This window comes from Apus apus, chromosome 1 (genome assembly GCF_020740795.1).
Source record: "Apus apus isolate bApuApu2 chromosome 1, bApuApu2.pri.cur, whole genome shotgun sequence".
NCBI classification, from domain to species: domain Eukaryota; kingdom Metazoa; phylum Chordata; class Aves; order Apodiformes; family Apodidae; genus Apus; species Apus apus.
Window position 1 is genome coordinate 11281503 of NC_067282.1, and position 25640 is coordinate 11307142.

The 25640-nt window shown below is 40.0% G+C and overlaps 1 protein-coding gene across 4 annotated transcripts; it reads right to left on the reverse strand.

Moving 5' to 3' along the window:
* On the reverse strand, window positions 1–25637 carry MRE11 (MRE11 homolog, double strand break repair nuclease). 4 transcript variants are annotated; one of them, XM_051625732.1, is made up of 20 exons: window positions 25600–25637; window positions 25051–25165; window positions 24453–24585; window positions 21312–21472; window positions 20596–20683; window positions 19571–19712; window positions 17797–17911; window positions 15995–16180; window positions 15354–15525; window positions 14418–14498; window positions 13760–13886; window positions 11783–11886; window positions 9619–9792; window positions 8422–8484; window positions 6118–6334; window positions 5131–5214; window positions 4091–4146; window positions 3556–3623; window positions 2677–2755; window positions 1–1509 (listed from the first exon to the last, which is right to left on the reverse strand). In XM_051625732.1, exons 2-20 carry the CDS (start codon window positions 25068–25070, stop codon window positions 1459–1461), a joined length of 2121 nt encoding a protein of 706 aa, XP_051481692.1. In that variant the 5' UTR covers window positions 25071–25165; window positions 25600–25637; the 3' UTR covers window positions 1–1458. The 4 variants fall into 4 exon arrangements, with proteins under 4 accessions (XP_051481692.1, XP_051481683.1, XP_051481701.1 ...); XM_051625723.1 differs by lacking the exon at window positions 25600–25637 and having other exon boundaries at window positions 25051–25589; XM_051625741.1 differs by lacking the exons at window positions 25051–25165; window positions 25600–25637 and having other exon boundaries at window positions 21312–21453; window positions 24453–24513.
* Window positions 25638–25640: the final 3 nt, after the last annotated feature.

Genomic DNA, 25640 nt, shown 5'->3' on the forward strand with positions numbered 1-25640 from the left:
TTTAATTAACAGAAATAGTTTATTTTTAAAAAAGCAAACAAAAACCTAAACCCTCATCTTGAAGGGTATTTACAGCAGCTTTTTAATTGCATAGGTAATATTATAGCTTTGGCAGCCTTTAATGAAAAGAAGAGCCACACTAGCAAAGTATCTTAAGCCATCCCACTGCTTTATAAGTTGCTACTAAGATCTACACTAGAAACTAGCAGGTCTTGGTAACTTTAATGAGTCTTCAGGAAGGTCAAGGTTCCCTGCTACAGCATATATGCAGGCAAAGTGACCCACAGCCATCTTCAGTGAGAGCCAGAGAAAACACAACTGCCCAAATCCAGCTCTTTTAAGGAGAAAGTAAAAATACAAAGACATGGCTGCAGCCACTCCACATATTTAGTGTTCCTGTGACATGCTGGGGCATAGGCTGATGAGCACTTTGGGCCTTTTCCTTGATTAGCTTCCACGGCCAAAGCTTCAGAACAGCACTCTTTGGGGAGTGGGGTGTGCAGAGGTAGAATGAGAGAATGAAGATTAGGTTTAGGCCTTGGTTCCTTCACCACAAGGAGTGGTTCCCCCACTGTGGATCCAATACTGTATTTTAAAAGCCTCATTTGGACAGTATTTGAAAAATACGAATTATATTTTAGGAGGGTTACTGAAGCAGAGGGCTGAAGAAACAGTACCTGAAAAAATGCCAGCTAAGAAAAAGAAGCAATGTCCTGCCCATTACTGGCTCAATTGCTTTTTTCTTCACACAGCAGTCCTTGTAAAGCTGTGAGAGTTCTAGCTCTTACATCTTATTTACTGGGTAAAAAAGCTGACAACACAATTCAGTCTGAAGCCTTTGGCACTTCTTGAATTAAAGAGCTGGCTTCACTTCCATACACTATGACATTTAATAACAGTGCAATACCAGGTTTAGTTCTCCCAGTGTAGTTGAAATTAATAGAACATTTTCCATCTTCAGTACTGAAAACTGTATTTTTGAGTCAAACTACTACTCTTCAGTTTTCAAACGTATCTGTAGAAAATTGCCATTAAAAACAAGTTTCATAACCCTGACTGAGTCTGTGTTCATATCCATGTTTGCATACTACCATAAATTTACTTCTCTGCAAAATTAAGCCCATGAGATGGAGTTTTCTATAAAAGGTATCACTTATTTACATTATCATCCCTTGCAAGAAAACAGGCCTTTAGAAGCTTTAGGAAGAACTTCTGGTTTCAGGCAGTACTTCAGAATATTAGACACTCTAGTCTAGTGCATCAAGCAACAGAACACCTAAATCATATCAAATTTGGTGCCACTGAGCAAAAAAACCCCAAACAAAAAACATTTCATAGAGGTGAAAATTGGAGGCAAGCCCTCATTTACAGAGAAATGTCACATAGAAAATGCCTTGCAAACTGCTTTCCATTTTCTTCACTGACTTTCACAGTCTCTCTTGTACAGTGAGCCTGAAATCACTTAGCTCTTCTTGACGTCGCAGTGCTTTTGAACGGATCAAATTCATCCTGCAATTTGCAAACAGACACCCCGTTACCAGAACCAGTATGCATTCTGGGTCCCCACCAGTGTTCAAGTCACCCTTAGATTAAACTAGAAAGCCCGGTCACATTGTTCCTTGTTTTCTGACTGACCTGTTTTTGTTGGTTTTGATATGAAAGAGATTATGCAGTGATTTAAAAGTCTAGATCACAAATGTACAGAGAACAGAAACTGAATTTACGTCAACACGGTTGGAATGGCTGCTTTGAAATGAGGAACAACCTGTATGTCTGGTGTGAGCTGGTAAAATGTTGCCATTATGAGCAGCACATACCTCAATAAAGTTATGTCCACATATGTGTACATATCACGCATCATTATTTACTGAGATTTGGATAAATAATAATAATAAAAATACTGCTCCTAATTGCACGTTCAAGCAAACATGTAATTTTGTATTTCAGGTCCAGGAAGAAGAGAGAGCACAGTGGAGAGAAGGGACAGGAATGTAACATTTTCTCTGAAGTGGCCAATATTTGGCATTTTTAAGGGGAGGATCCTGACCATACGTGACAGTCTGCTAATCTGTGAGAACCATCTGCACAGTGCCCAACAGTATAATCTGTATTCCATTCAGTGCAAAACTGTGAATAAAGTTCTACTTGTTTAATTACAGAAGAAACCATTTCCTAGCAGTTAAAATATGCACTGCAACAGGTATCTTAAACTTGATTATAGTGTTTTAGGGGTTTTTTTAAGTGTATTTACATAATTTACAACAATAAAACAATGAAGTGCCCTGGAAAATAGCCATTTTTTAATGTAAAAAAGTTTAAATTCTTCTTTTTTACAAGAATAAAACATATTGTCAAAGACATAGCCAAGCACTGGAGGAGATTATGTTGACTTTCTTCCAAAATAACCTATTCTACATATTTCAGGAATGACAATTAACTGATTAAGAACTGAAGAGGAAAAGGACTAGACATTTTCCTGAGGTCACTTCTAGCCTTCTTTTTGATGGTTATTTATATATTCTAATGAAAGCTGGTTGCAATAATCTAGCCCTGTTAGTGAAGAAAAAAAAAAACAGGTTCAATTTTACTCTGAAATGCTTTATTCAAATAACTGTCAATCAGTAAGCTACAGAAACTTATATGGAATAAAAGAAAAAAGACCACTCTATACCATACCTCATCTGACTCAAAATCGACGCCTCTAGATGTTTGGCTTTGTGAACCTCTTTTACTCAGTGAAGATGTAGTTGATAACCTTGAAACACAGAAAGAGAAAAAAAGGTATCAGCATGTTCTCAGTCATCAGACGTTCCATTAACTCTCCAGCTTGGCTTTGGACCATCAATAAAGAGAGGAAGAATGAACAGAAGCAACAGTAAGTAGAATGATTCAATTTACTAATTCTAAAGCTCTGGCCTATCTTATCTCAATCAGTAGTAGATCAATTCATTATTATAGAAAGATCATCCACATTTGGTCTTGTAACACTTCCAGGGATGGGGATTCCACAACTTCCCTGGGCAACCTGTGCCAGTGTCTCACCATCCTCACACTAAAGAATTTCCTCCTAATGTCTAGCCTAAATCTTCCCTCTTCCAGTTTTGATCCATTACCCCTTGTCCTATCCCTACATGCCCTTGTATAAGAAAGCCCCTCTCCAGCTTTCCTGTAGCCCCTTCAGGTACTGAAAAGTGTCCGAAGGTCTCCCTGGAGCCTTCTCTTCTCCAGACTGAACAGCCCTTACTCTCTCAGCCTGTCCTCACAGGAGAGGTGCTCCAGCCCTTGGATGGGGCCCTGAGCAACCTGATCTAGTGGGAGGTGTCCCTGCCCATAAAGGGGTGCTGGAACTAGATGATCTTTAAGGTCCCTTCCAACTCATGATGATCTCATGATTCTATGACTAGTAGGTAAAAATCTATATAAATTCTCTTAAGTACTGTTATAACTTTCTTAAACATCTGTTTTTTCAGCTACTGGATGAGATACTTGGACTCTGCTGATTGCGAATTAGAAGTAAGGCAGCTGTGGTAGCATTCATGAAGCAAACATACTGACCTTTGATTTACTCTGGGAGAAGGAGTAATAGAAATCTCTTCTAGATCAGAGTCATCATCTATAATATCCTGAAAAAGAATATAATTTATAAAGCTTTTGAACAGAATTTATTCTTACAGAGATGTCATGCGTAATACTACAGTACTATAGCACAGAACCTTCACTTTTTTCTTTTTTTGACTATATACCCACTTAGCTATAATACACACTTGACAGGGCTCCAGGCTAGAACAAATATACCTCAAGTTTTGCTCTTCAGATCTTTGATCTTACAGAAACCTCCCAAATACTCATGCATATACTCTGTATCTTAGGCTACAATCAGAAATAAAATGTGGTCTTTGTTTTTCTCATACAGCTCCCATACAAAAAAGGGTACAAAAGTTCTACAAATCAACATGCAGAAACTTACTGCTGAAGCTGGTAGTTTGGGAACATCTGCTGGTTTAGGGTAACGTTTGGACCATATATTTATTTTTCAAATCAGAAGACAGCAAAAGGCAGCACAATTTCACTCATGAAAGATGCTTCTTACCTCAGAGTAAGACTTTGATGAATTCAAGGAAGACTCAGGTTTCAAAGACCTAAAGGCTAGGAAAAAAAATGTAGTATTTTTAAGTGCTCACACAATAAAATGCAAACAACATTTATTTAAGACCTGCTTAGCATGCATTTCCTCTGCAAAATACCTTGTAAAACAAAGAAGCAAACCCCCTCAAGCCCAAACCAAAATGTAAATTAAGCCTTTGCTAGAGTCTGTAAAAAAACAGGGATCTAACCCTGTGTGCAGCCAAAGTTGCTTCCCAGTCTGGCTGAAAAACCTTCAGTAACTTTGGCTAAGAGGCAGAAGAAACTATAATTGATATTCCTGTATGTCTAAAACTTTAGACATCAACACATCTGCTAAAAATGATTTATCGACAGTATTTTAGGTCATTTGCTGACAAATGTGAAATTTAGGTAACTTGCTGATTAATTTAAAACTCACTCTATCTTTAGACATTGAGATTCATGTGTAGAATTGTAAGCAGCATTTTTTTCTTTAATACTCAGGATCACTCACGCTGTTTCCTCAGAGCCTCTGTAGCAATGAAAGGCTACTCTCTAACATGGAGCTTAAATCACAGATAAGTTTCCCTTCCCTAGTAAAAACTTGCTGCAAAGGAAGCCTAAATGGATTTGCATTAACGCTTACTCACTTGCAAACATCTGTCAAATGTAAAGGTTTTATCCACTGAGAAATATTCTGCATAAAATAGATGCTATTAAGTCACACTCCCTCTTATTCCTTAAGGAATTGCATACAGCAAGATGTTCCCTATTTCCAGTTCTAGTCAGAAGTTCCTGACACATTTCATTTTACCCCATGACAACAGGATATCATTATTCTTTTTTTTTTCTTAACCTCAATTTTTCTTTCTCTCATCACTGTTAGTTATTAAAAAAAAACCACAACTGTCACAGCTGAATTGGACTAATAGAAATAAAGGCAATTAAGTCACTTCATCATTAAATAACCAACCTCATTACAATTTGAGAGAGCAAATTAGAGTAATGGACAGACTGAAGGCCTACCATCTATGATGGACTTATTCTTGGCAGGCACAGATACAGGCTTGTAGGCTCTGCTGCCAGTAGCTGACTCTTGGGTAGTGCTTCCTGTAGGGAAAATAAACAGAATGCAAATTTGTTCAGTAGTTTGGGATTTTCTCCCCCTCTACACTACCATCACTGAATGGGAAGTCACTAAAAAAATGACATCCCTCCTTACTCCTTCATTTGTTTCTTTGACTCAAAGCCCTCCTTACATGCAGATGAATGTCTGGGTCAAGCTCCACAGACACAGCCACTGAACACACCCACCCTTGCTCCAGTGGGATCACAACAGTGCTGGAGCACCTGCTCATAGAGCTAGTTTAAAGGCACTAACCAAAGCAGTCCTACAATGACTGCCTTTATTTCAACTCCTCCTGCTCCTAGACCTTGGGGCGTATTACTGAGCCAACTCAAAGGAGTATATTACTGCAAGACCCCAGCTTTTCTTTGTTTACTTTTATACATATTTATATAAAATGGAAGTATCACTGTAGAGTGCACAATCACACATAGCCAAGGAGCTATTTAACTAATTTTGCTTAGGAAACACTCCCCATTTTCTCAGTCACTAGAAACAATGAAGTCTCTCATAAATTGCATGAGGATAGAGACAACCTGTGCCTCCTCTCCATATTGATCAAATGCATTACCTTTAGCAGTAACAAAGGTTTACTTCACTGCACAGACCTTCCCAATAATGCATCTTGTAAGAGTCAACTATGTTTCCACAGCTGGGAAGCCAGATATGTTTCTTTTAATCACCCTGTGAAAAACTCACTGTGATCTACAGATATGGCAAGAATAGTCAGCTGTACATACAAGATATCAAAAATGTGTGACAAATTCTTTTTTCCAGTAGTCCTTAAGCAACAAATTTCTACTTGATGAAAGCATCAGAAAAGAGTCATCTTTTGAAGAAAAAATAAGTCAGTAACTATAGTACAAACAATTTGAAGTTTTTCTTACCTCTTCCCCTTCGAGATGAACCTCTTGCTGTTGAATTTTGTCCTCTTGCACCTCTTGCTCTGCCTCTTGCCCGACCCCTTCCTCGGGTCGCTGTCGAGGGAAGGACATCATCTGAATCACCAAAGCCTTTCATCCCTGTATCCATGAGTTCTTCATCACTGGAGGCTGCAACAAGAATTTCATCCTCTGATCTGTGGGCTCGAGCTCTGGTCATTGCCTGAAACGGAACAATAAGTGTTATAGGAAAAAGAATCTTAAATTATTAAATGCACAATTGTTAAATGCTAATAATAGAATCATCAAGGTTGGAAAAGACCTTCAAGATCATCAAGTCCAACTGTCCACCCTAGAAATCCCAACCACTAAACCATCTCCTGAAACACCATGTCCACTTGTTTTTTTAACACCTCCAGGTACAGTGCCTCCACTACCTCCCTGGGCAGCCTGTTCCAATGCCTCACCACTCTTTTTGTGAGGACATTTTTCCTAATAACCTATCTGAACCTCCCCTGGTGCAACTTGACCCCATTTCCTCTTGTTCTATCACTAGTCACTAGGGAGAAGAGACCAACACCCACCTCACCACAACCTCCTCTCAGGTAGTTGTAGAGAGCAATGAGCTCTCCCCTCAGCTTCCTCTGCTCCAGGCTGAAAAGCCCCAGCTCCCTCTCCAGCATCTCAGTGTCCTTGCTATACTGTGATGCCCAAAACTGCACACAGTGCTCGAGGTGCTGCCTCACCAAGGCCGAGTAGAGGGGCAGGATCACCTCCCTGGTCCTGCTGGTCACACTGTTTCTGATGCAGGCCAGGATGGTGTTGGCCTTCTTGGCCACCTGGGCACACTGCTGGCTCATGTTCAGCTGCTGTCAATCAGCACCCCCAGGTCCCTCTCTGCTGAGCAGCTCTCCAGCCGCTCTTCCCCAAGCCTGTAGCACTGCCAGGGATTGTTGTGGCCAAAGTGCAGGACCCAACATTTGGCCTTATTGAAACTCATACAATTGGCCTTGGCCCATCGATCTTCTGTCCAGATCCCTCTGCAGAGCCTCCCTGCCCTCAAGCAGATTGACACTCCCATGCAACTTAGTGTCACCTGCAAACTTACTGAGGGTGCACTCTATTCCCTCATCCAAGTCATCAGTAAAGACGTTAAACAGGCCCGAGCACTGAGCCCTGGGGGGCACCACTCGTGAGTGGCCGCCAGCTGGATTTAACTCCATTGAACACAGCTCTTTGGACCTGGCCGTCCAACCAGTATTTTTATTGAGCAAAGCATGTGCACATCCAAGCCCTGAGCAGCCAGCTTCTCTAGGAGAATGCTGTGGGAAACCTTGTCAAAAGCCTTGCTAAAGTCAGGGTACACAACATCCACTGGCCTCCCCTTGTCCAATATCATAATGACACATCATTCAAACCACTGAGGCTTAGAAGATCGAAATCCACAGCGTTATGGAAGGCAAGAAAGTCTGCCAAAAAGCAGGGACAGTGTTTAGCTTCCTTATTTTAGATGTGTACATCTCAATGTTAACTAAGTTAACACTTAACTAAGTTAACTAAGCACTGGTAACAAAATTAAACCAATTAATATGACATATTGTCAGTGGAGTTTGGGTGAACAGCTCAGGTTATCCTATGTCAGCTATATACATCTGCTCAAAAGCAGCACACTTAGGGCTCCAGTGACCTGATCTTCACTGATGACAGTGGGTGCTTAAGACAACTAGTTCACATGAAGATATCTCAGATTGAGAGAAGTGAATCTCACCCCAGATGAATTCCATTCCAGTCCCACATAGCTTGCAAAGACAAAGGAGCACCAATGCTATCAATGGCAATGCTCTTTGGAAAGACTTATGCAATCTAGATATGAGTCTCTGGGGGATCTAAGACACTAAGATTGCTGATGGGGACAACAGTACCTAAAAGGTTTTCCAGTAATACCAGTTCGTTTCAGTAGCATCACCCAATACTGCCTACCCACATGTCCACTGGTGGTCAGATCACAAACAGTCTAAGCAGACAGATCTCTGAATGTCACCTGCCTGGTCTAATCTCAGTTCAAAGCAGGAATAACTGAACATTCAGGTTCACAAGTCTGCACAAGAAAAGAGGTCTCAAAAGCCAAATCAACCAGTAGCTTAGGCACATATTATACCAAGGAGGATTTAAAAAAGACTCACTAATTTTCCCTAGGCAGACAGGCACTTTTTGGCAAGGACAATGTTGAAGCATTGCTAAGTGACCTCACTCATATGCAGAACCCACCATTGCATTCTTCAGTCTATGTTCAAAATTCAAAGATGTTACCTCACGGACTTCCTCATCCTCTTCTTCAGCATTCTTTTTTCTACTCTCCCTGAATTTTCGCACCTGAATAAAAAAAGAGTTCTCATCAAAAAAACAGTTCATTTGACACAATAATCAAAACACAGAAAGTGAGAAGTCTTGATCACTGAACTATTAAGTCAAGCTCCTGTGAGAGGTGCAGAAGAGTGCAAGAATAACTGAGCAGTTTGTTTAGAGCCTTTTCATGTTGCCAATTTAAGAATCTCATGTTCTCTTAATAACTGGAGTTACAACACTGGTGAGAAAAAAGCTTGGGAATATGATGAAAAGCAGGAGATACTATGTTCAAGGGAAGGGTTACTTAATTTGACGATAAAGGACAGTGAAATACAAATAACTGGAAGAGGTAAAAATGAAGAAGCAAGATAGAAAACAATATTGAGAAGATCAAAACATTGCAATATAGGTACAACTAAGAAAGCTCAAACTTGTCAAGTATGGAAAAAGATATGATGGGTGAGAGGGAAAAAACAACCCCAATGTGGCTCAGAAACCCTACAAGCACTTGTTGTTTATGGTCTCTTTCAACCTCTCATGAATTAAAGCAATCAGCAAGAAAACAGGTAGGTGCAATCTTCCTTCCCCCACCAATGCACAGTTAAGCTGCAGAACAACTTGTATAATGCTTGAATATTTCAACTGAAAACATGGACTGATGTGGAAGCTCAACATGTTGACAATGAAGTCTATTAAGGTCACTAAATACACACAAATCAGGTTTGTCTCTGGGAGTTCCCAAGCTGAAAGCAGTTAGAAGATAAAAGAGTACCTGAGAGATAGCTTCCTTTATACTTGCCCTGTTCTGGTACTCTTCCCTAACCCAATATAAAAAAGCTAAGAGATTATATCTATCACCTTTCTCACACTACATACATATATATAGTTCTACATATATTATACTGACAGATCTCTTCTATGTATGCATGTGCAAATAAAGTGAGAATCAGTATAAACACAGCTAAACCTCATTTTCCAATACAAGCTTTTCAACTACAATTCTGAAACTTCAACACCATGTTTATTCATTCCAGAAAATGACCAGAGGCAGGTGTTGCACAGGATCAGCACACAAGTGGATCTATTAAACCAGGTTTGAGCACGATTTACTCTACTGTGTCTTGACCTCTCCTACAGAATTAACATATAACAGAATATTACCTCCTCATCTATTTTCTCTTCCTCTGCATCAGTGCGACGCTCCTTAAGAAACCTCTGTGTTTTTTCTAGCTGAAATTTCACCAGCTCTTCTATGGCATCTTTTTCCTCTTTGTCCACAAACTCCTGCACTGCTTCTCCCATTCCTCTTTCAGTTAGAAGTGAAAGCTGCACTTTCTTTATAATTGAGGAAAACATTTTGTTAAGAGAATCTTCCACGAAAGAAAGCGAGTAACATTCCTGCTATTTAAGATAAATATGACATTAAGCTGGTTCCAAAACCAGTAACATGCATTGAAAATGTTGATCAGAGAGAAGTGCAACAATAAGCAAACGTGTTACTCATTGTAATAAAATTATATCCTCTTCCTGCTAGCATGTCACACCTACTTACCATTTTCCAGACTTTAAACAAATAGTTTCATATATAGTAAAGAAACTGTGGTGTTAGTCACACCTAAAATAATTTGTCTGAAATGTATTGCTGAGGAAAGAAGGTAAACTGTAGTCTTTCTCAGTTGCCCCCCTTTGGAAATTAAAGATCAACTTGGAGAGACATAAAAACACTATTAAAAACAGGCCCTCAATCACTACAGATGCTAAATTACTTAGTTTTACTATGAAACTCTAACATTAAAAGTTACAGAGCAAAGCAAATTATCATTATGAAGCCTTATGAGATATTAAGCAGAAGTCTATTCTATAGAAATGCAATTTTGTAAATAACAATAATTCTCACATGTTCATCAAGTGAGATTATATTCATCAAGACATTCTACATTAAGATATTACTACGGACACTAATTAGTAAAAGTAGCAGATGCTACTGGTGGTGTTTTGCAGCCATTCTCTATTCTCCTTCCCAATACAGTAAGAGAGTCTCTGAGAAAGAAACCCCCATATGGACAGACATGTTTAAACTGCAGCCTTTTTTGTCTGTAAACAGTTTCTTAGTAAGTATTATATGGTTTTGATCCTTCCAGATGTCCTTTAGGAACTGTTTTGAGGGTTGCATCAGAAGCAAAAAACCTTCCCTGAAACAGTGCTGTGGAGAGGAGTAAGTTTTACAGCTATCATAAAATAAGGAGTTTACAAAACCATGAGACAAGCATCTCAGGAGTGACTGATTGCAATGATGCAGAACACTCATGTTGACTGTCAGCAGTTAAGCTTTCTTCCAAAGGAAAAAAAGAAAAAAAGCTTGCTAAAGAGACAAACAGTAGGCTTTAAATCCCAGGCCTCAGCTTACCAGCAACACTGGAACTGAACAGTCTGTTACTTGTTAGACATTTTTTGGTTTAACATGTTTTGAACATCCAGCTACAGCCTTGTGCCACCTCAGGCTCCAAGGACATTTCTCTAATCAGACAAGATCAGGTGTCTAGCAAAGCCTGGAGCACAAAGTATCTTAACACAATGTTTAAGATCCCTATCATCATTTTGGGGCACCATATGTTTTCCCCTCCTCTTTATTTCATTACCAGTGTTAACTTAGCACATACTATAGCACAAATTATCCCCCTTATGCAATACTGCCCAGAACACCAAGGGATTCTTTCAGGTCTTCACAGATGCTGAGCTGCTGAAGCAGGCCTCAAATGCAGGGACCAGTAACTGAGATGTTTATACAAGACCAAACAAGTTGGGAGGACAGTCTAACAGGGACAATTTTGCAGAATAAGGGAGGAAAAGAGATTAAAAGCAAAACTTGTTTTTCAATGGAATTTAGGGGTGGCATATATTTGAAGAAGTACCTACTCCTGAACTAGTCACCCTGTGTTCCCTCTCATATGCAGAGGGCAAAGAGTCCTTCCAGGGTGTGGTTTATGCCATTCTAATGCTAACACCTAACCTGTGTATAAGGTTGGGCAAGGTGATTTTTCTCCTGTAAGACCATCATTTAGTAAAGGGCAAACACTGCAAGTCAACACACAAATCATAATGTTCTCAAACCAGCACGTGTTCACATACCCTATACAACCTATATACAACAGTTAGTTGTTAACCTATTATATATACTTTATACAGGAATTCACATACAGTTATGAAGGAAAAAATTGTCTTCTTGGTGAATGTCAGTCTTTTCAGGGCACACTACTTTCATAAGGAAAGAAAAAAGATAAAATAATATATTCCATTAAAAAAATAATAAAAAGTAGAAAGATACCTTCTCTGCTGTCTGGAAATACTGCTTTACAAGGTCTTCCACCCTCAGTGTCATCCCTTCAGAAGCAGGTCTGCTAACGAGCTTTCCAAAATCAAGATCACTGTCTAGAATAGAAAAGCACAGGGGCACTGTCACCCATGTTTGCAGCTTTTAATTATTATCACACTATTGACAGTAATAAGAAAAAAGGTTAATACAGACTTCTTCAGAATTGTGGTCCTTTTTGCATGTAAAGGGTTTTTTGTTCTAACTGTAGAGTCTATTGTCTGGAAACACAAGTAAACATAATGGACACAACAGTTACACAACTCCACTTCTAGCAGATACAAAGTGTTCTTCTAACTACCAGCGTCTGGAATTACAAATTGAACACTCTGACATGAAATTTATGATAATTGAACTCTAGATGATCGCAAATGGAAGAAAATCAAAGGACTCATCAAAGCACAAGTTTTTTTTATAAGTAACTCTGCTACTAGAGCACAAATTTTCCTCCAAAGCACACTGACTGATTTTCAGTGGAAAATGTTCATAGCTCATTACAGCTGCCCCCCATTCATAGGCAGCAAGGTAAGAAGGACAGAAGAATGAAAGGGATAATGAACCAAGGTTACCACATACCACACAAATGAATACAAAGACACAACAAACTGCTTCCAGACATCTGCCACATGAAAGCCCAAAGCACGCCTTTGTTAGCTTTGTTATATAAGCAGCTATGACAAAAGAAACAGTAACAAGTCCTGCACTCACCAATTCTTAACACCTTTACCAAAGCACACCATTATGTGCACAGGTACTGAACATTTTGACTGCTTTACTTGCCACCTCCCTTGCATGAAAGGAGATCTAAATAAAGCAATGCAAAGAACCATGGTATTCTTTTTATATTCCCTTCCTGAAGCTGAGATGCACACAAAGTAGGAAAATTACAATGTATTGATGAAACATGGTGACAGAGGCAGCAGCTATCTTGTATTCTGAAAATGTGAAATGACACCAGTATTAAAAAATCCCCACAAAGCAAAATAAACAAGACCTTACAGCATAATTAAAAAAAACCTCACTAAAAGCAGTTTTTATTAATGAAACATGATGTTTTGGACTTTTATAAAACTGACAGTGTAACTAAAAACTGTCAGTTGAACTGGTGTACTTACAATGGTCTAACATGAAATATTAAGTTCTTTAGCACAGTATGTTCTTCTGCAAGCTGCATTTCATTAGTGACTACTACAAATCCAGTATTTGGGCAACATCTATTAGCCATTATTTTTTTTTAAAATAACTATATTAAAAATTCTAGGCACAGTGAGAAATGCTACAATAGTAACAACATTATTTCTTTTGCACAAATGCTTCAATAGAGACATACCTGGAGCAGACAAGCCAAGAGCACCTCATATACATGATTAATCAGGGCAAACAAAATGCTGTCCTACATTCAGACTTTTTTTTTTTTTTTGAATCTACAAACATCTCTCAAACCCATCCCCTCCATTACTATTTTAGGTATAAACAATTAATTACTGCAGCAATACAATTAAAAAACAAGGGGAAAAAGCCAACACCCATTTCTTTTCCTGCAGAGTGTCCAAAATCAATCATCTCCTTCTGAGAAGTCTCAGGAGTCAGATGTTTAATGCCCTTCATGGAAATTATCAAAGAACAATGGAATAACTCAGTCTGCTATGGGGCTGTATCTATTATTATAAGTAAGGTCTGAGGACAAAGAAGAAGGAATTACTTATTAATAACTGTCAAAAGATGTTGTGCTGAACATCAGAATTTTAGCCAAATCTGGAAACAGAACAGAAACACTTGTGCAATATATACACTTAAATGAGTCTATGCATCATTACTCCTCCTATAGCACATTAGATGGTAGACACCAAGCTTTTCCAAATGCTGGGTAACAAAATAAATGATGAAGAATGAAAATCAAGGAAAGCCAATGATTCCTTATTTTTTAATTACCATTTTTCTCTTTTTGTTCACGATGCCTGAAAAAGTGTATGATGTCTTTGGGATTAGCCACCCTATCCATGTACTTCTGGCTGAAACGATGGACACTGAATGGCTCAAAACCACCAGTATAATCAACCTAAGAGATGGAAGGAAAAATTTAAACATGAAACAAACAGAAATGGAGAAGCCACACAAAACAAGATGAGTTAAAATAAAAAGTAAGTCAACCTAAAATTAATGCTTTACTCTGCATACTATGCAGAATAGTTAACGGACAGTACTAGTTAATAATGTTAGCAAAACAGCTATTAACAGCTCAGATTCATAATTTATTCCTACTTTGTGCCATTTACTAACCTTCAGGAAAGTTTCCATAAGTTAGGCTAGGAACAAACAATGTAACTTAAGAAGAACTTACCTGTAAAAATTCACTCTTGATAACCTTACTCAGACTAGCAGTGAAATAACTTATGACCAATTTTACCCTTTATCAGGGAATAGCAGTTCTACCACAAGTAAACAGGAGCATGATACAAAGGTGATTTATATTTGCCTGCACACAGTAAGAAATTTTACATATTATGTGCTTAAACAAAAAGCATGACTTTGCTTTGAAACTTTGCAGAGTGACCCTTTAAAACAAAGCAATGCAAAATTTATTTCTTACTCTCAATCTTATGAGAGGCTTCTCTGGCTGGCGCGGATTTCCCAAGCGTTCTCTGTCTGCATTGTCCAGCATCAATTCAACCTGTCAAGCAGAATTATAAATTCAGCTCCACTTTGTTCTCTTACAGATGCCTGAACCCTCCAAGTATAACTTGAAATACATCCAGATGCAGAGAGAAGCTATTAAAATAAGTAATTCTAGGATGTGTTCTCATTCTAGGACACATGGATGTACAAGTATCCAAAGGCCGTAAGAATGAATGAGAAAAAAAGTTATAATGAAAGGCTTCTCATTCAGATACAGAGTAGTTCAGCAGTATCTACATCCTTTATCACTCAAACTATGTTCCTTTATATCCGTTGTCCTTTGCTAAATTCCTAGTTGCAGGGAAAGGCAGGAAGAGACTGACACAGCCTTAACAACCAAGAAGAATTAACCATAGAATCATAGAAAGGTTTGAATTGGAAGGGACCTTAAAGATCATCTAGTTCCAACACCCCTGCATGGGCAAGGACACCTCCCATTAGATCAGGTTGCTCAGAGCCCCATCCAACCTGGCCTTGAACACTTCCAGGGATGGGGCTTTAAACCTGCTTAGTTACTTCTGCCACCTCACACCGGCTCTCAGGGTTTAGCTAGATGGATTTATGTTGGATCCAAAGTGCACATTAAGCACTGCCCCACTCTTAGGTAGAATTTTTTGCACAGAGATGATCTGGACCCCCAAACAGTTCCAGTCTACTTGAATACGTTCTGGAAGCCAAGGCTGCAGTGAATATACAGAAATTAGCTCCCTATGGAAACACTGTCTAAGTTTGTCTCAAATAATACAGGGCAAGACACAAGATTTCCACCTTCCAGGCTCAAAACCAGTCACAGGTCCCATTCGCTATCTATACACTGCTCTCTATATATGCTGTTAGCAATACAAGGTACCTTTTCCGTGCAGAATGCTTGTATTGCCTGAGTTACTTTAGGATTGTCGGGATTAAAAAGATCTGGATGATCAGCTAGAACAATATCTTCCATGTGGAAAGTTCTCACTGTCTCTAGAGCAATCTTCTGCATTTTCATTTTCTTCCCTTTAACATGCAGCAAACCGATGTGCCTAGCAGGAGAAAGGTAACTTACTAGAAGATAAACTTAAGAGAACTAAGGTATAAAGATTTGTTTTAAATTCATGGTTACTTTTCAGGAACAAAATTTTAAAAGCTATAGAAAGTTCTTGGATCTGTACTTCAGGATTGGCCCTGCCAAACTTCATTTCTTTTAAATTTAGACCGTTTGTTCCACACACAAGCACATGTGCATAGTTCTCTGTATTCCCATTTATCAGGTTGTAGCTCCTCTTAGATTAGTTCCAGCTGCTTCAAATGTTAGGTTTGGTCTTCAGTAAAGCAAAAGTTACTCTAGGCACTGATTCTATCTATTTCATTTCTGATGCCACACTCTGAAGCTTGTCTTCCCTTTAACACAAGTCTTTTCATACTTAATAGAAATATTTTTCCTTTCTCAACACAATACACAAGAGACATAAAGCAAAGGATAAACAAGAACAAAAAGAAAATATCACACACTTCTTGACAGCTTCTCCAGGGGACAGAGATGTCACCACTGAACTTCCTGGCTGAGAAACATAGAACTGCTGCTGTTCATTTTGGAATGGAGATATTTTGCACTCATGTTCATGACCCCACACAACAAGATCAATAAAGTCATCTAAAAACTGCTCTGGAATGTAATTGGTAGCTCCATGTTTGCTCCTGTTTAAGAAAAAAAAAAAATAATTAAAATGTGCACAGTCATGGGTGGACAAGAGGAGAGTGAAGGAGGAGAAAAACATCAGTGTAATTTAGGGTGACATGGTAACTTCCGGAAAAACACCTGAGGTACACTTCATATCAGGTATTCTTCAGATTTATTCCTTACACAATTGTTTAAAGTGTTCAGTTAAACAAAAAGGCAACTTACACAGCTCATTCTCTTCTGCTCCCCTCCTTTTATTTGAATCTCCCTTTTCATACTTGGCTTGTTAAGACTTCAGGGGTTTTTTCCATATGAATGCTTTTTATAGCAACTAGTGGCCTTATTTTTTGTTGTTCTGTTTTGTATTTAAATGGTGGGGTAAAACCCACCAAATTAAACAGACATGGGACACACCACTCCCCATCCCAACAGGAGATGGAAAAGGACTGAGCTCCTTCAGCCTCCTGGACAGAGATCAGCACATAGGGTTATATGAATTATTGCCCTGATTTCAGCTGGGACAGAGTCAATTTTCTTCCTAGTAGCTGGTACAGTGCTGTGTTTTATATTTAGTATGAGAATAATGTTTAGAATGCACTGATGTTTTAGTTGTTGCTATGTAGTGCTTATCCTAAGTCAAGGATTTTTCAGCTTCCTATGCCCTGCAAGGGAGCAGGTGCACAAGCTGCTGAGAGGGAGCATTGCCAGGACAGCTGACCTCAGCCAGCCAAAAGGATATTCCATACCATAGGACATTATGCTCAGTATATAAACTGGGGGAAGTTGGCCAGGAGGGGCAGATCACTGCCTGGGATCTGACTGTGCATCAGTCTGCAGGTGCTGAGCAATGGTACTGGGCATCACTTGCTTTTGTTCCTTGGGTTTTATTTCTCTCCCTCTTTTTGTAGTCTTCCTTTTAATTACTATTACTACTGTGTTTTATTTCAACGATTAAACTGTTCTTATCTCAACCCATGAGTGGATTTTGTCTCTTGATTCTCCTCCCCATCCCACTGGGGCTGCTGTCTGGTTCTTAGTTGCCAGCTGGGGTGAAACCATGACAGATGTATTTGTTTCCTTCTGCCTCACCATTACCAGTGATGAGGACTGCACTCTTATTCAAGAAAAATTATAAGAAAGGATTTGAAAAATAACTGCCTGTTCCCACTACCACTGCTGGAAGAGGCAGGGAGAACACGTGCTGCCTATCCTCTGTTCATCAGAAGCTGCAAAGTAGAGCAGTACACGTGAAGATAAGGTACTTGTCCAATTATGATTCCAACAAGGGAAGAAAATACAACATGAAGTTTAATGCTATTTCAGCTCTTAACAAGTGGACAAGACTTAATTATATGCATATCACACTATAAACCCTGCACTGTCCCTAACTACAACAGTTTGGGAAGACAGTTTTCAATATTTCTAACTCATTCATTTCAATGCTTTTCTTTCATGATTCCTCTGTAAGAAGAGCTGTAAAACAATGTTTTTGTTTGGGAAAATCTTGAGCAAGCAGCTACTCACAAGAAGCACCAACTAGCATGGATGGGTTTCTTAACTATCCTTTTCAAGGCAGTTTAAAGAAGTAACACAGTAAGTTTAAAAGTCACCATAACTCATTCAATACTGTTACCTATTTTGATGAATCACAAACAAGTTAAACCAACTATCTTCGTCTTCCTTTGGTCTCAGCATGGTTACTTGTTTATTGACAAACATACGATACAATCTCTCATCTGGAATAGCTCCTGGAGTGTATAAAGCAGACCATTACATCATTTTTGTATGGTAAACCAATGATATTTTACAGCATTTTTATTAGCAACTTTATAAAAAAAGAGCATAAGGAACACAACTTTGTGGCAAGATCAGAACTTTATTTTCATGACCTAACAAGTCCGAGGTGTGATTACAAATTTGAACAGATCTAAGTATAAATTGGCTATTTCACTAGATAGACTGCTGAAAATGAGACATTTTAACAGAAAACCCACCCTTAAAAAACTGCTAAAAGCAATTTCATCAACCACATCCGGTTTAAGACCTCTTGCCAGTTTTCTGTGCCAAACAACTGACTATGGGCACAATTAAAAATATTAGAAAAGGTGTTTTCTTTCTTGTTGACAGAGTAAAAGTATATTTTGTTATAAGGTGGAGTCTAAAAACAGATACTCCTGATTAGAGACGGAGTTCTTAAACATACCTTGACATTCTCTACAAAACTAGAAATAAACCATGAACAATGCAAAGTCTGTGCTTTCCCACACAGCACAGAAAAGTCTGCAGTGCTTCTGAACTTTTTGTCACTGATTGTTTCTAACAAGGGAATAAAAAAAACCCAAAACCTTCCATACACAGGGTTCATGATGCATTTAAATAAAATCCCATATGGAGCTTAATGTTTTTTATAAGCACTCTCTAATGAGAGAAAGTCAAGAGGGTATGTAATCCTGGCACACGCCCAAAGAAACATCTCATGAACACTCTAATGTGGCAACACCCGTACTTTAGAAAGTTGTTGCACTTCCCAGAAAACATTTTGGATATTACAAATTCAAATGCTTTTTGAAAACTTTCATATTGTGCTATTAGAACCCTCACTACTAACCCTTAGAACATCTAGCAAGCTTTTGAGGCATCTCATTACAGGCATAAAACCATCGCCAACTTGGACTTACAGCTATAAAAGTTGCTTGGAAAGAAGTGTTTAAGCACTCATGACTGGACATAAAGTAAGAGGGAAAGATAAGATCTTAATATTCAACTTCTCCATGCAGAAAGCAGTCAAATATAACCATCCTAAGTAAGAAGAGAGAGTAGAGGGGATTGTAGAGGAGAAAACTGAAAGGGACAAACTGAAGTTGAAAATCCACCATAGAACACCTTTGAAATATGAAGGTCTTCATAAGTTTCTTTAAAGGTTACCTGTGACAGATGTTACTATGAGCCACTTGGGACAGACATGTCAGACATTAGGTTTCTGCTCAGAAAGTTTATGCTTTGAAATAGAACCAAAGTGGCATGTGAACACACAGTGTCTAAATTGTACCTAAATAGGAAGAAGTAAGCTACACACAGACCAGGTAGAATTCAAGAGTGTGACTGCCCTAACAGAATACCCAGGCAGTATCTATGGCTCACTTGAACAGGGTTCAGGTAAGACCAACAAATTTATAGAAACAAAGTTATTAAGGGATTTATTTTAAAAGAAGAAAAAAGCAAAGGAAAAAACCTGTTGGCTACTAGCACTGCAGCAGGAGGAGAAACGTGACACTGCCACAGAACTGCTACATGATAATTTACCGTTACTAAGACCTTCATGTTTGTTGCAGCACTAGGTGTTTAGACCGACTGAGCTACAGTAACACATGAACAGTCTTGCCAGAGTCTGGCAGACTAGTACTTACCCAAGCCATACAAAGCAATTTTTGTCCTGCCCTTACACAATAAAATAGGACTAATATCTATTTTCTCCACAGAAGATGAACGTCCAAAGTGATTCAACAATCCCGCACAGCTTAAAATATCCAATGCACACAGTGCATCTGCCTGTAGAAAATATTACAAAACAAAGATAAAAACTTCGAAAAGAACAGTTAAAGTCTAAGTGAAACAGTGTAACAAGGGAGTGAGAATATCTTTCATTAGTAACTTGTGCAGCTGAAAAACCTGGTCATATATATTAGCTTGTTTTTTAGTCCTCAGGGGTACAGAAGCAAATCCCTTTTCCTTTCAAGTCTTGCTTCATTTGAACAACATGAAATTAAGCATTTTATCACTAGAAAAAAACCACCCGAACCAAACCAAAAACCCCACAAACAGCTGAAATCTTCATAGTAGGTCCAAAGTTAAACTCCTTTTGCTAAACTACTCCATGATAAACTATTTGATATAAAATGCAAGCTACTAAACCAGTACACACACTCTCCTGCTTTATAAATGTCCTTTTCCTGCTCAGTTTTAGTTGATTTTTAAACTAGCATTTGATCATTACTCAATTATCTTCCTTTAAAAAATAAGACACATATAATTTGCATAAGCACAAATCAAAGTATCAAAATTCCCCTTTTTTAAGAAAAAAAGCTTTCAGTCTCTACAGATAGAACTTGGTTTAGAACCTTTCTGAAAGGCTGACACTTCTTGGCATGAAAAGTGATTATGTTCTCAATGACAGAAATCTATGTCAATTAAGTATTTAAGCACAGTTCACATGGACCCCTTAACTACGCTTCATTCTCTTTTTTAATGTCACACTAAACTTTTTGTCACTAATTAACAGTTCCTAAGACACACAAAATACTTACATGAAGAGTGGAGCAACTGACTAAAACTAGCCTGTTCTCCAAGAACTCTATTTCTATACAAGTCTCTATTTCTGCAATATTCTTTTTGTAATACAATAGTATAGTACAATTATGATGATAATAATTACCCCTGTGGGATCATCATGATTGCCATGAATACTAAAAATCGGAATGGAAATGTTGAGATTTCTGTCCTGATAATTCACCCACGGAAACCTGAACAAGAAGAGGAAAAAAAGCTTAACTACATCTGCAAATTTGTGGACATTTCCGAATATTCTCTTCAAATTAATGTCATCACAAACACATCATGACAGCAGCACAAGTGAGTACTAAGTGAATGAATAAGCTTAAGCTGCACAGCACGATTCTTACTGGTGCAGTGGAATGGCAATTCCCAGTTGGAACAGAATAGCAAAAAGATCCTGTTTTTCTAGAGCAAGCCCATGAAAAGATTTGTACAACATGTTGTGTGGTGGTATGTGCAACAGCAGCAGACTGGGCTGTACAACCTTTGGTTACACAAAAAGAGCTCCATCGATTTTATCACAGCAATTAATGTAAATTGGTTTACTTGCCTTGTACTTGCAGGATAGAAACTGTGTGTTACATAAATGTATCAATGTCACAACACATTGAGAAGTTTCTCAAAAAGTTGTGGGAGTTCCTTTATAGACTTAGATTACAAAAGGTGATAGGTGAAGTCATCCTGTATACTGTTCTACACAAACTGGCCTACAACTTCAATGTTCTGGTCACAGAGGATTTAAATAATAAAAATCACAACATGTTCACCCAATACACAAATCAAATCTTACACCATAACTTACAGCAACATACTTACTTGCTACAATGAAAATTAACTGCCTGATCACTTAAAATTTCAAACTGAACAGGACGATCACCCATGCAGTATTTTCTTAGTGACTCCAAACAAGAGTGTACTGTTTTTCTGGAAGGTTTGTTTTCATGAAAAAGGTCTCCACCTAATAAAACAAAGTCTACCTGTATGTAACAAAAAGCACTATTATTTTAAGACAACATTCTGTATGACCTTGAAATACTTTTAAGCAAATTATTTAAATTACTTCTTCTAAGGAGTTACACATCTGGAGTTCCTCATATCTGGACTTGTAGGTAAAAGAAGTTGGCAGTTGCAGACAGCATTTAATTTCCTCATGAAACAAACATTAACTAAATCATTAATTAATACAAAAACAAATACAAAAAGACACATTTATCAAGTGCTATGGGAGAAAACAAGTGATAGTATTGAAAAATATACCAGTGAAGTGTTTTAATAAGGGTCTCCAGTGGCTGCTGAACTCTTTCTTTGACAGGCATGAAAACATTACCTTTTCATTGCCGTGGTATCTAGTGGGAAGAAACCTAGGTAGCTATCACACTGTTACTTTGAGAAGGTAATAGTTGCACTTTCTGTAGATATTTAGCTTTTGAAAAAGCATTAGGAAAAAACATGACATTAAAATTACAAAAAAAATGGACTAAGAAACATTCAATCTTTAAAAACAGAAAAACAAACAAACAAACAAAAAACACTTCAACCTTTCTAACTCTTTTTTCTATTTTCTGAGTTGTCTGAAGACTTTCACAGAATGACAGAATCATCATGGTTGGAAAGGACCTCTAAGATCACCAAGTCTAACCAACAGTGCAAAAACCCCCCAACCTTGGCCACTAGAGCATGTCCTGAAGTGGCCAGCAAGGCCAGGGAAGGGATTCTGCCCCTCTGCTCTGGTGAGGCCACACCTGGAATACTGTGTATAGCCCTGGAGCCCTCAGCACAGGAAAGACATGGAGCTGTTGGAGAGGGTCCAGAGAAGTGCCATGAAAATGATCAAAGGCCTGGAGCACCTCTGCTATGAAGACAGGCTGAGGGAGTTGAGGCTGTTCAGCCTGGAGAAGAGAAAGCTCCAGGGAGACCTCATAGCAGCCTTCCATAACCTGAAGGGGCTACAGGAAAGCTGGGAAAGGGCTCTTCACCAGAGAGGGCAGTGATAGGACAAGGGGTAATGGTTTTAAACTGAGAGAGGGGAGATTTAGGTTAGGCATCAGGAAGAAATTCTTCACCATGAGACCAGTATGGTGCTGGAACAGTTTGCCTAGGAAGGTTGTTGATGTTCCCTCCTTGGAGGTGTTTAAGATCAAGCTTGATGAGTCTTTGTGCAGCCTGGTCTAGTGTGAGGTGTCCCTGCTCATAGCAAGGAGGCTGGAACCTGATGGATCTTTAAGGTCCCTTCCAACTTTAACCATTCTATGATTCTATGAACCTCCCCAGGCAGATTGTTCCAGTGCCTGACCACTCCTTCAGTATAGAACTTCTTCCTAATATCCAATTTAAACCTCCCCTGCTGCAGGACCACTTCCTCTGGTCCTGTCAGTATTTACTTGGGAGAAGAGGTCAGCACCCACCTCCCTACAACTTCCTTTCTGGTAGAGGTCTCCCCTCAGCCTCCTTTTCCCTAGACTAAACATCCCTAGTTCTCTCAGCTGCTCCTCGTATGACTTGTTCTCCAGACCCTTCACCAGCTTGGTAGCTCTACTCTGGACATGCTCCAGCACCTCAATGTCATTCCTGTAGTGAAGGGCCCAGAACTGCACACAGTGCTCAAGGTGCTGCCTCACCAAGGCCGAGTAGAGGGGCAGGATCACCTCCCTACTCCTGCTGGCCACACTAATCCTGATGCAGGCCAGGATGGTATGGGCCTTCTTGGCCACCTGGGCACACTGCTGGTTCACGTTCAGATGCTGGCAATCAACACCCTCAGGTCCCTCTCTGCTGGGCAGCTCTCCAGCCACTCCTCCCCAAGCCTGTAGAGCTGCCAGGGTTATTGTGACTGAAATGCAGGACCTGTGAGGGACCAGACCTCAGGACCTATTTTGTGAAATGGTGTCGAAATCCCATTGTAGCCCCTGGAACAAAGTGTCATATGCATCCCAAAAGGCCTCCCTGGGAGGATGGAGACTGCAGTAATGGCCTGCATAGGGCCTCAAGACTACATAGATGAGATATAGACAACAATTGAGGTGTGGAGGGGGTGTAGGTCCACTTCGGCTGCTCACACGTATGGCTCGATCACATGTACTGGTTGTGAAATCAAGATTCAAGGCCTCAAGATTCTCTGTCTCTCTCTCTCTTGTCTCTCCTCCCTCCTGCCTTTTATCTTCTCATCCCCTTTTCCTTACTTAATATATATATGCGCGTGGTTTTGTTTAGATTGCTCAGTATTAAATCCTACTAATGTAATAAATGTTTTATTTGTTATAAGCAGACCTTGTGTGTCGCTGCACCTTAATCTGATCAAGGGGCATTGGACGGTCGAGCTTTTACTCAGACCGTCATACATTTACTCTCTCTGGGAAAAGACCAGGTCTGAGAGAAAGATTTTGAGCCCAGTCACACCTGGGTCCTCTCTGAAGGAAGTCTAGAAAGCAAGGGGGTTCAGTCCTGATCTCTCTGGGCTGCCCAGTCTGAGTTGTGACACGTACAGGACTGGATCCAGCTGCACCTGGGCTCCTCTATTGCAGCAGGAGCTTAGAGAGCGAGGGTGTCCAGTTCTAATCTTCCTGGGTTATTAAATCAGGGCCGTGTCAGGACCCAACATCTGGCCTTACTGAACCTCATGCAATTGGCCTTGGCCCATCGACCCAGCCTGTCCAGATCCCTCTGCAGAGCCCTCCTGCCCTCAAGCAGATCAACACTCCCACCTAGCTTAGTGTCATCTGCAAACTTACTGGGGTGCACTCTATCCCCTCATCCAGATCTTTGATAAAGATACTGTAAAGGCATCATTATGCTCACTCTCTCCTATCATTTTCCCTTCTGGCAGTGTCAAATCCTCTCTAAATACCACTAGAAGGGGTGTAGACACTCTGAAAACACCATTAATGCAACCAGGGTCACAGGCTGGAACGTATTTTTTACACAGTCTGACTCCTTCACTTTCCAAAAAGCAGAACTTACTTCGTTTTTTTGAGCATGGTCCAGAATCTCATTAAAAGTTACAAAGGTATCATTTCCACGCACTGGATCCTTCTCCAAATAGCCAAGGTGAATATCAGTAGCAATAAGTATTTTAAAGGTATCATCATCAACCCTAAACAAGACAGGAAAACTTTGTGTTAGCAGTGAACTTCAGAATTTCAACACAGACTTTATTAAGGCAATCTGTTCTGTCCGAAGTTATTAAACGCACAGGAGATTTGCTTTAAAATTTTAATTCCTCTACCAATCTCAAAAAATTTCTCAACTTTTATTGCAAATAGCACTTCACCATGCCAAACAGTTTGAAGGCTTGGTTATCCCAGCCAGCCTGCTCTTGGCTGCAACCACCTCTATCTAATGAAAAACTGAAGAATCCTTTGTGTGTTTTCTGCCTATGGAAAGATTTGGTTAACAAACACTTCATTTCTCCCTTTGCACTAGTAACCTACACTTGCACAAAAGCAGGTGTGATGATCATAAGGACCTGAGACAAAACACAAACGAGCCTCAGAGTTCTTCTGAACCTACTTGCAAACATTCACAAGACGTGCTGCCTGGTAAGACAACAGGAGCTTACTGTGAGTTGATGGTACTCATCTTCGTGCCAAGACTCCTCTCAAAAAGGCTCTGGACACGGCTTAGGAAGTCAGGCCAGGAAGTCAGTTTCTGTCTTTATAGCTGCTGTGCAAAGCCTGAGACAGAAAAGCAGAGACTGGTTAGAATGGAGGGCGCAGTGAGCTGGACGAGCAGTTGCCCGGTCTTTTACTGGGAAGTGTTCCTTGCTGAAAACCCCTGAAGGAAGGAAGATCCGTGCCGGGTTTAACCACGTCCTGCCGCACAGGGCGCACGGCCGCCCCGGGGCCTGCCCCTCCGCCCGCCCGGGGCCGCAGCGCGGCTCCCGAGGCTCCCGGGAGCGCGAGGAACGTGACCGCGCAGCAGGCGGGGCGGGGGGGGCAGGGCGACACCGGACCCCAGGGACCAACACCAGCCGGTTCAGCACCGGCACCGGAAACCGGCCCGCCCCTCAGCAGCGCGGGGCGGCAGCAGCAGCCGCCAGCGAGCGGGGCAGAGCAGCGGGGCGGGCGCCCAACCTCCCCGGGGACGCGGGGCCCGGCCCGGCCCTCACCGCGGCCGCCGCCCCGCGCGCCGTTTCCATGGCGCCGAGAA

What these genes read in the sequence shown, in the direction of transcription:
- MRE11 (XM_051625732.1), bottom strand. Translation starts at nt 25,070, where the DNA reads ATGAGTACCATCAACTCACA. An exon ending in TTTGTGATTCATCAAAATAG is followed by an intron (nt 16,181 to 17,796) that starts GTAACAGTATTG and finishes TTTCTTAAACAG; the next exon opens with GAGCAAACATGGAGCTACCA. An exon ending in AAGCATTCTGCACGGAAAAG is followed by an intron (nt 14,499 to 15,353) that starts GTACCTTGTATT and finishes TCTGCTTGACAG; the next exon opens with GTTGAATTGATGCTGGACAA.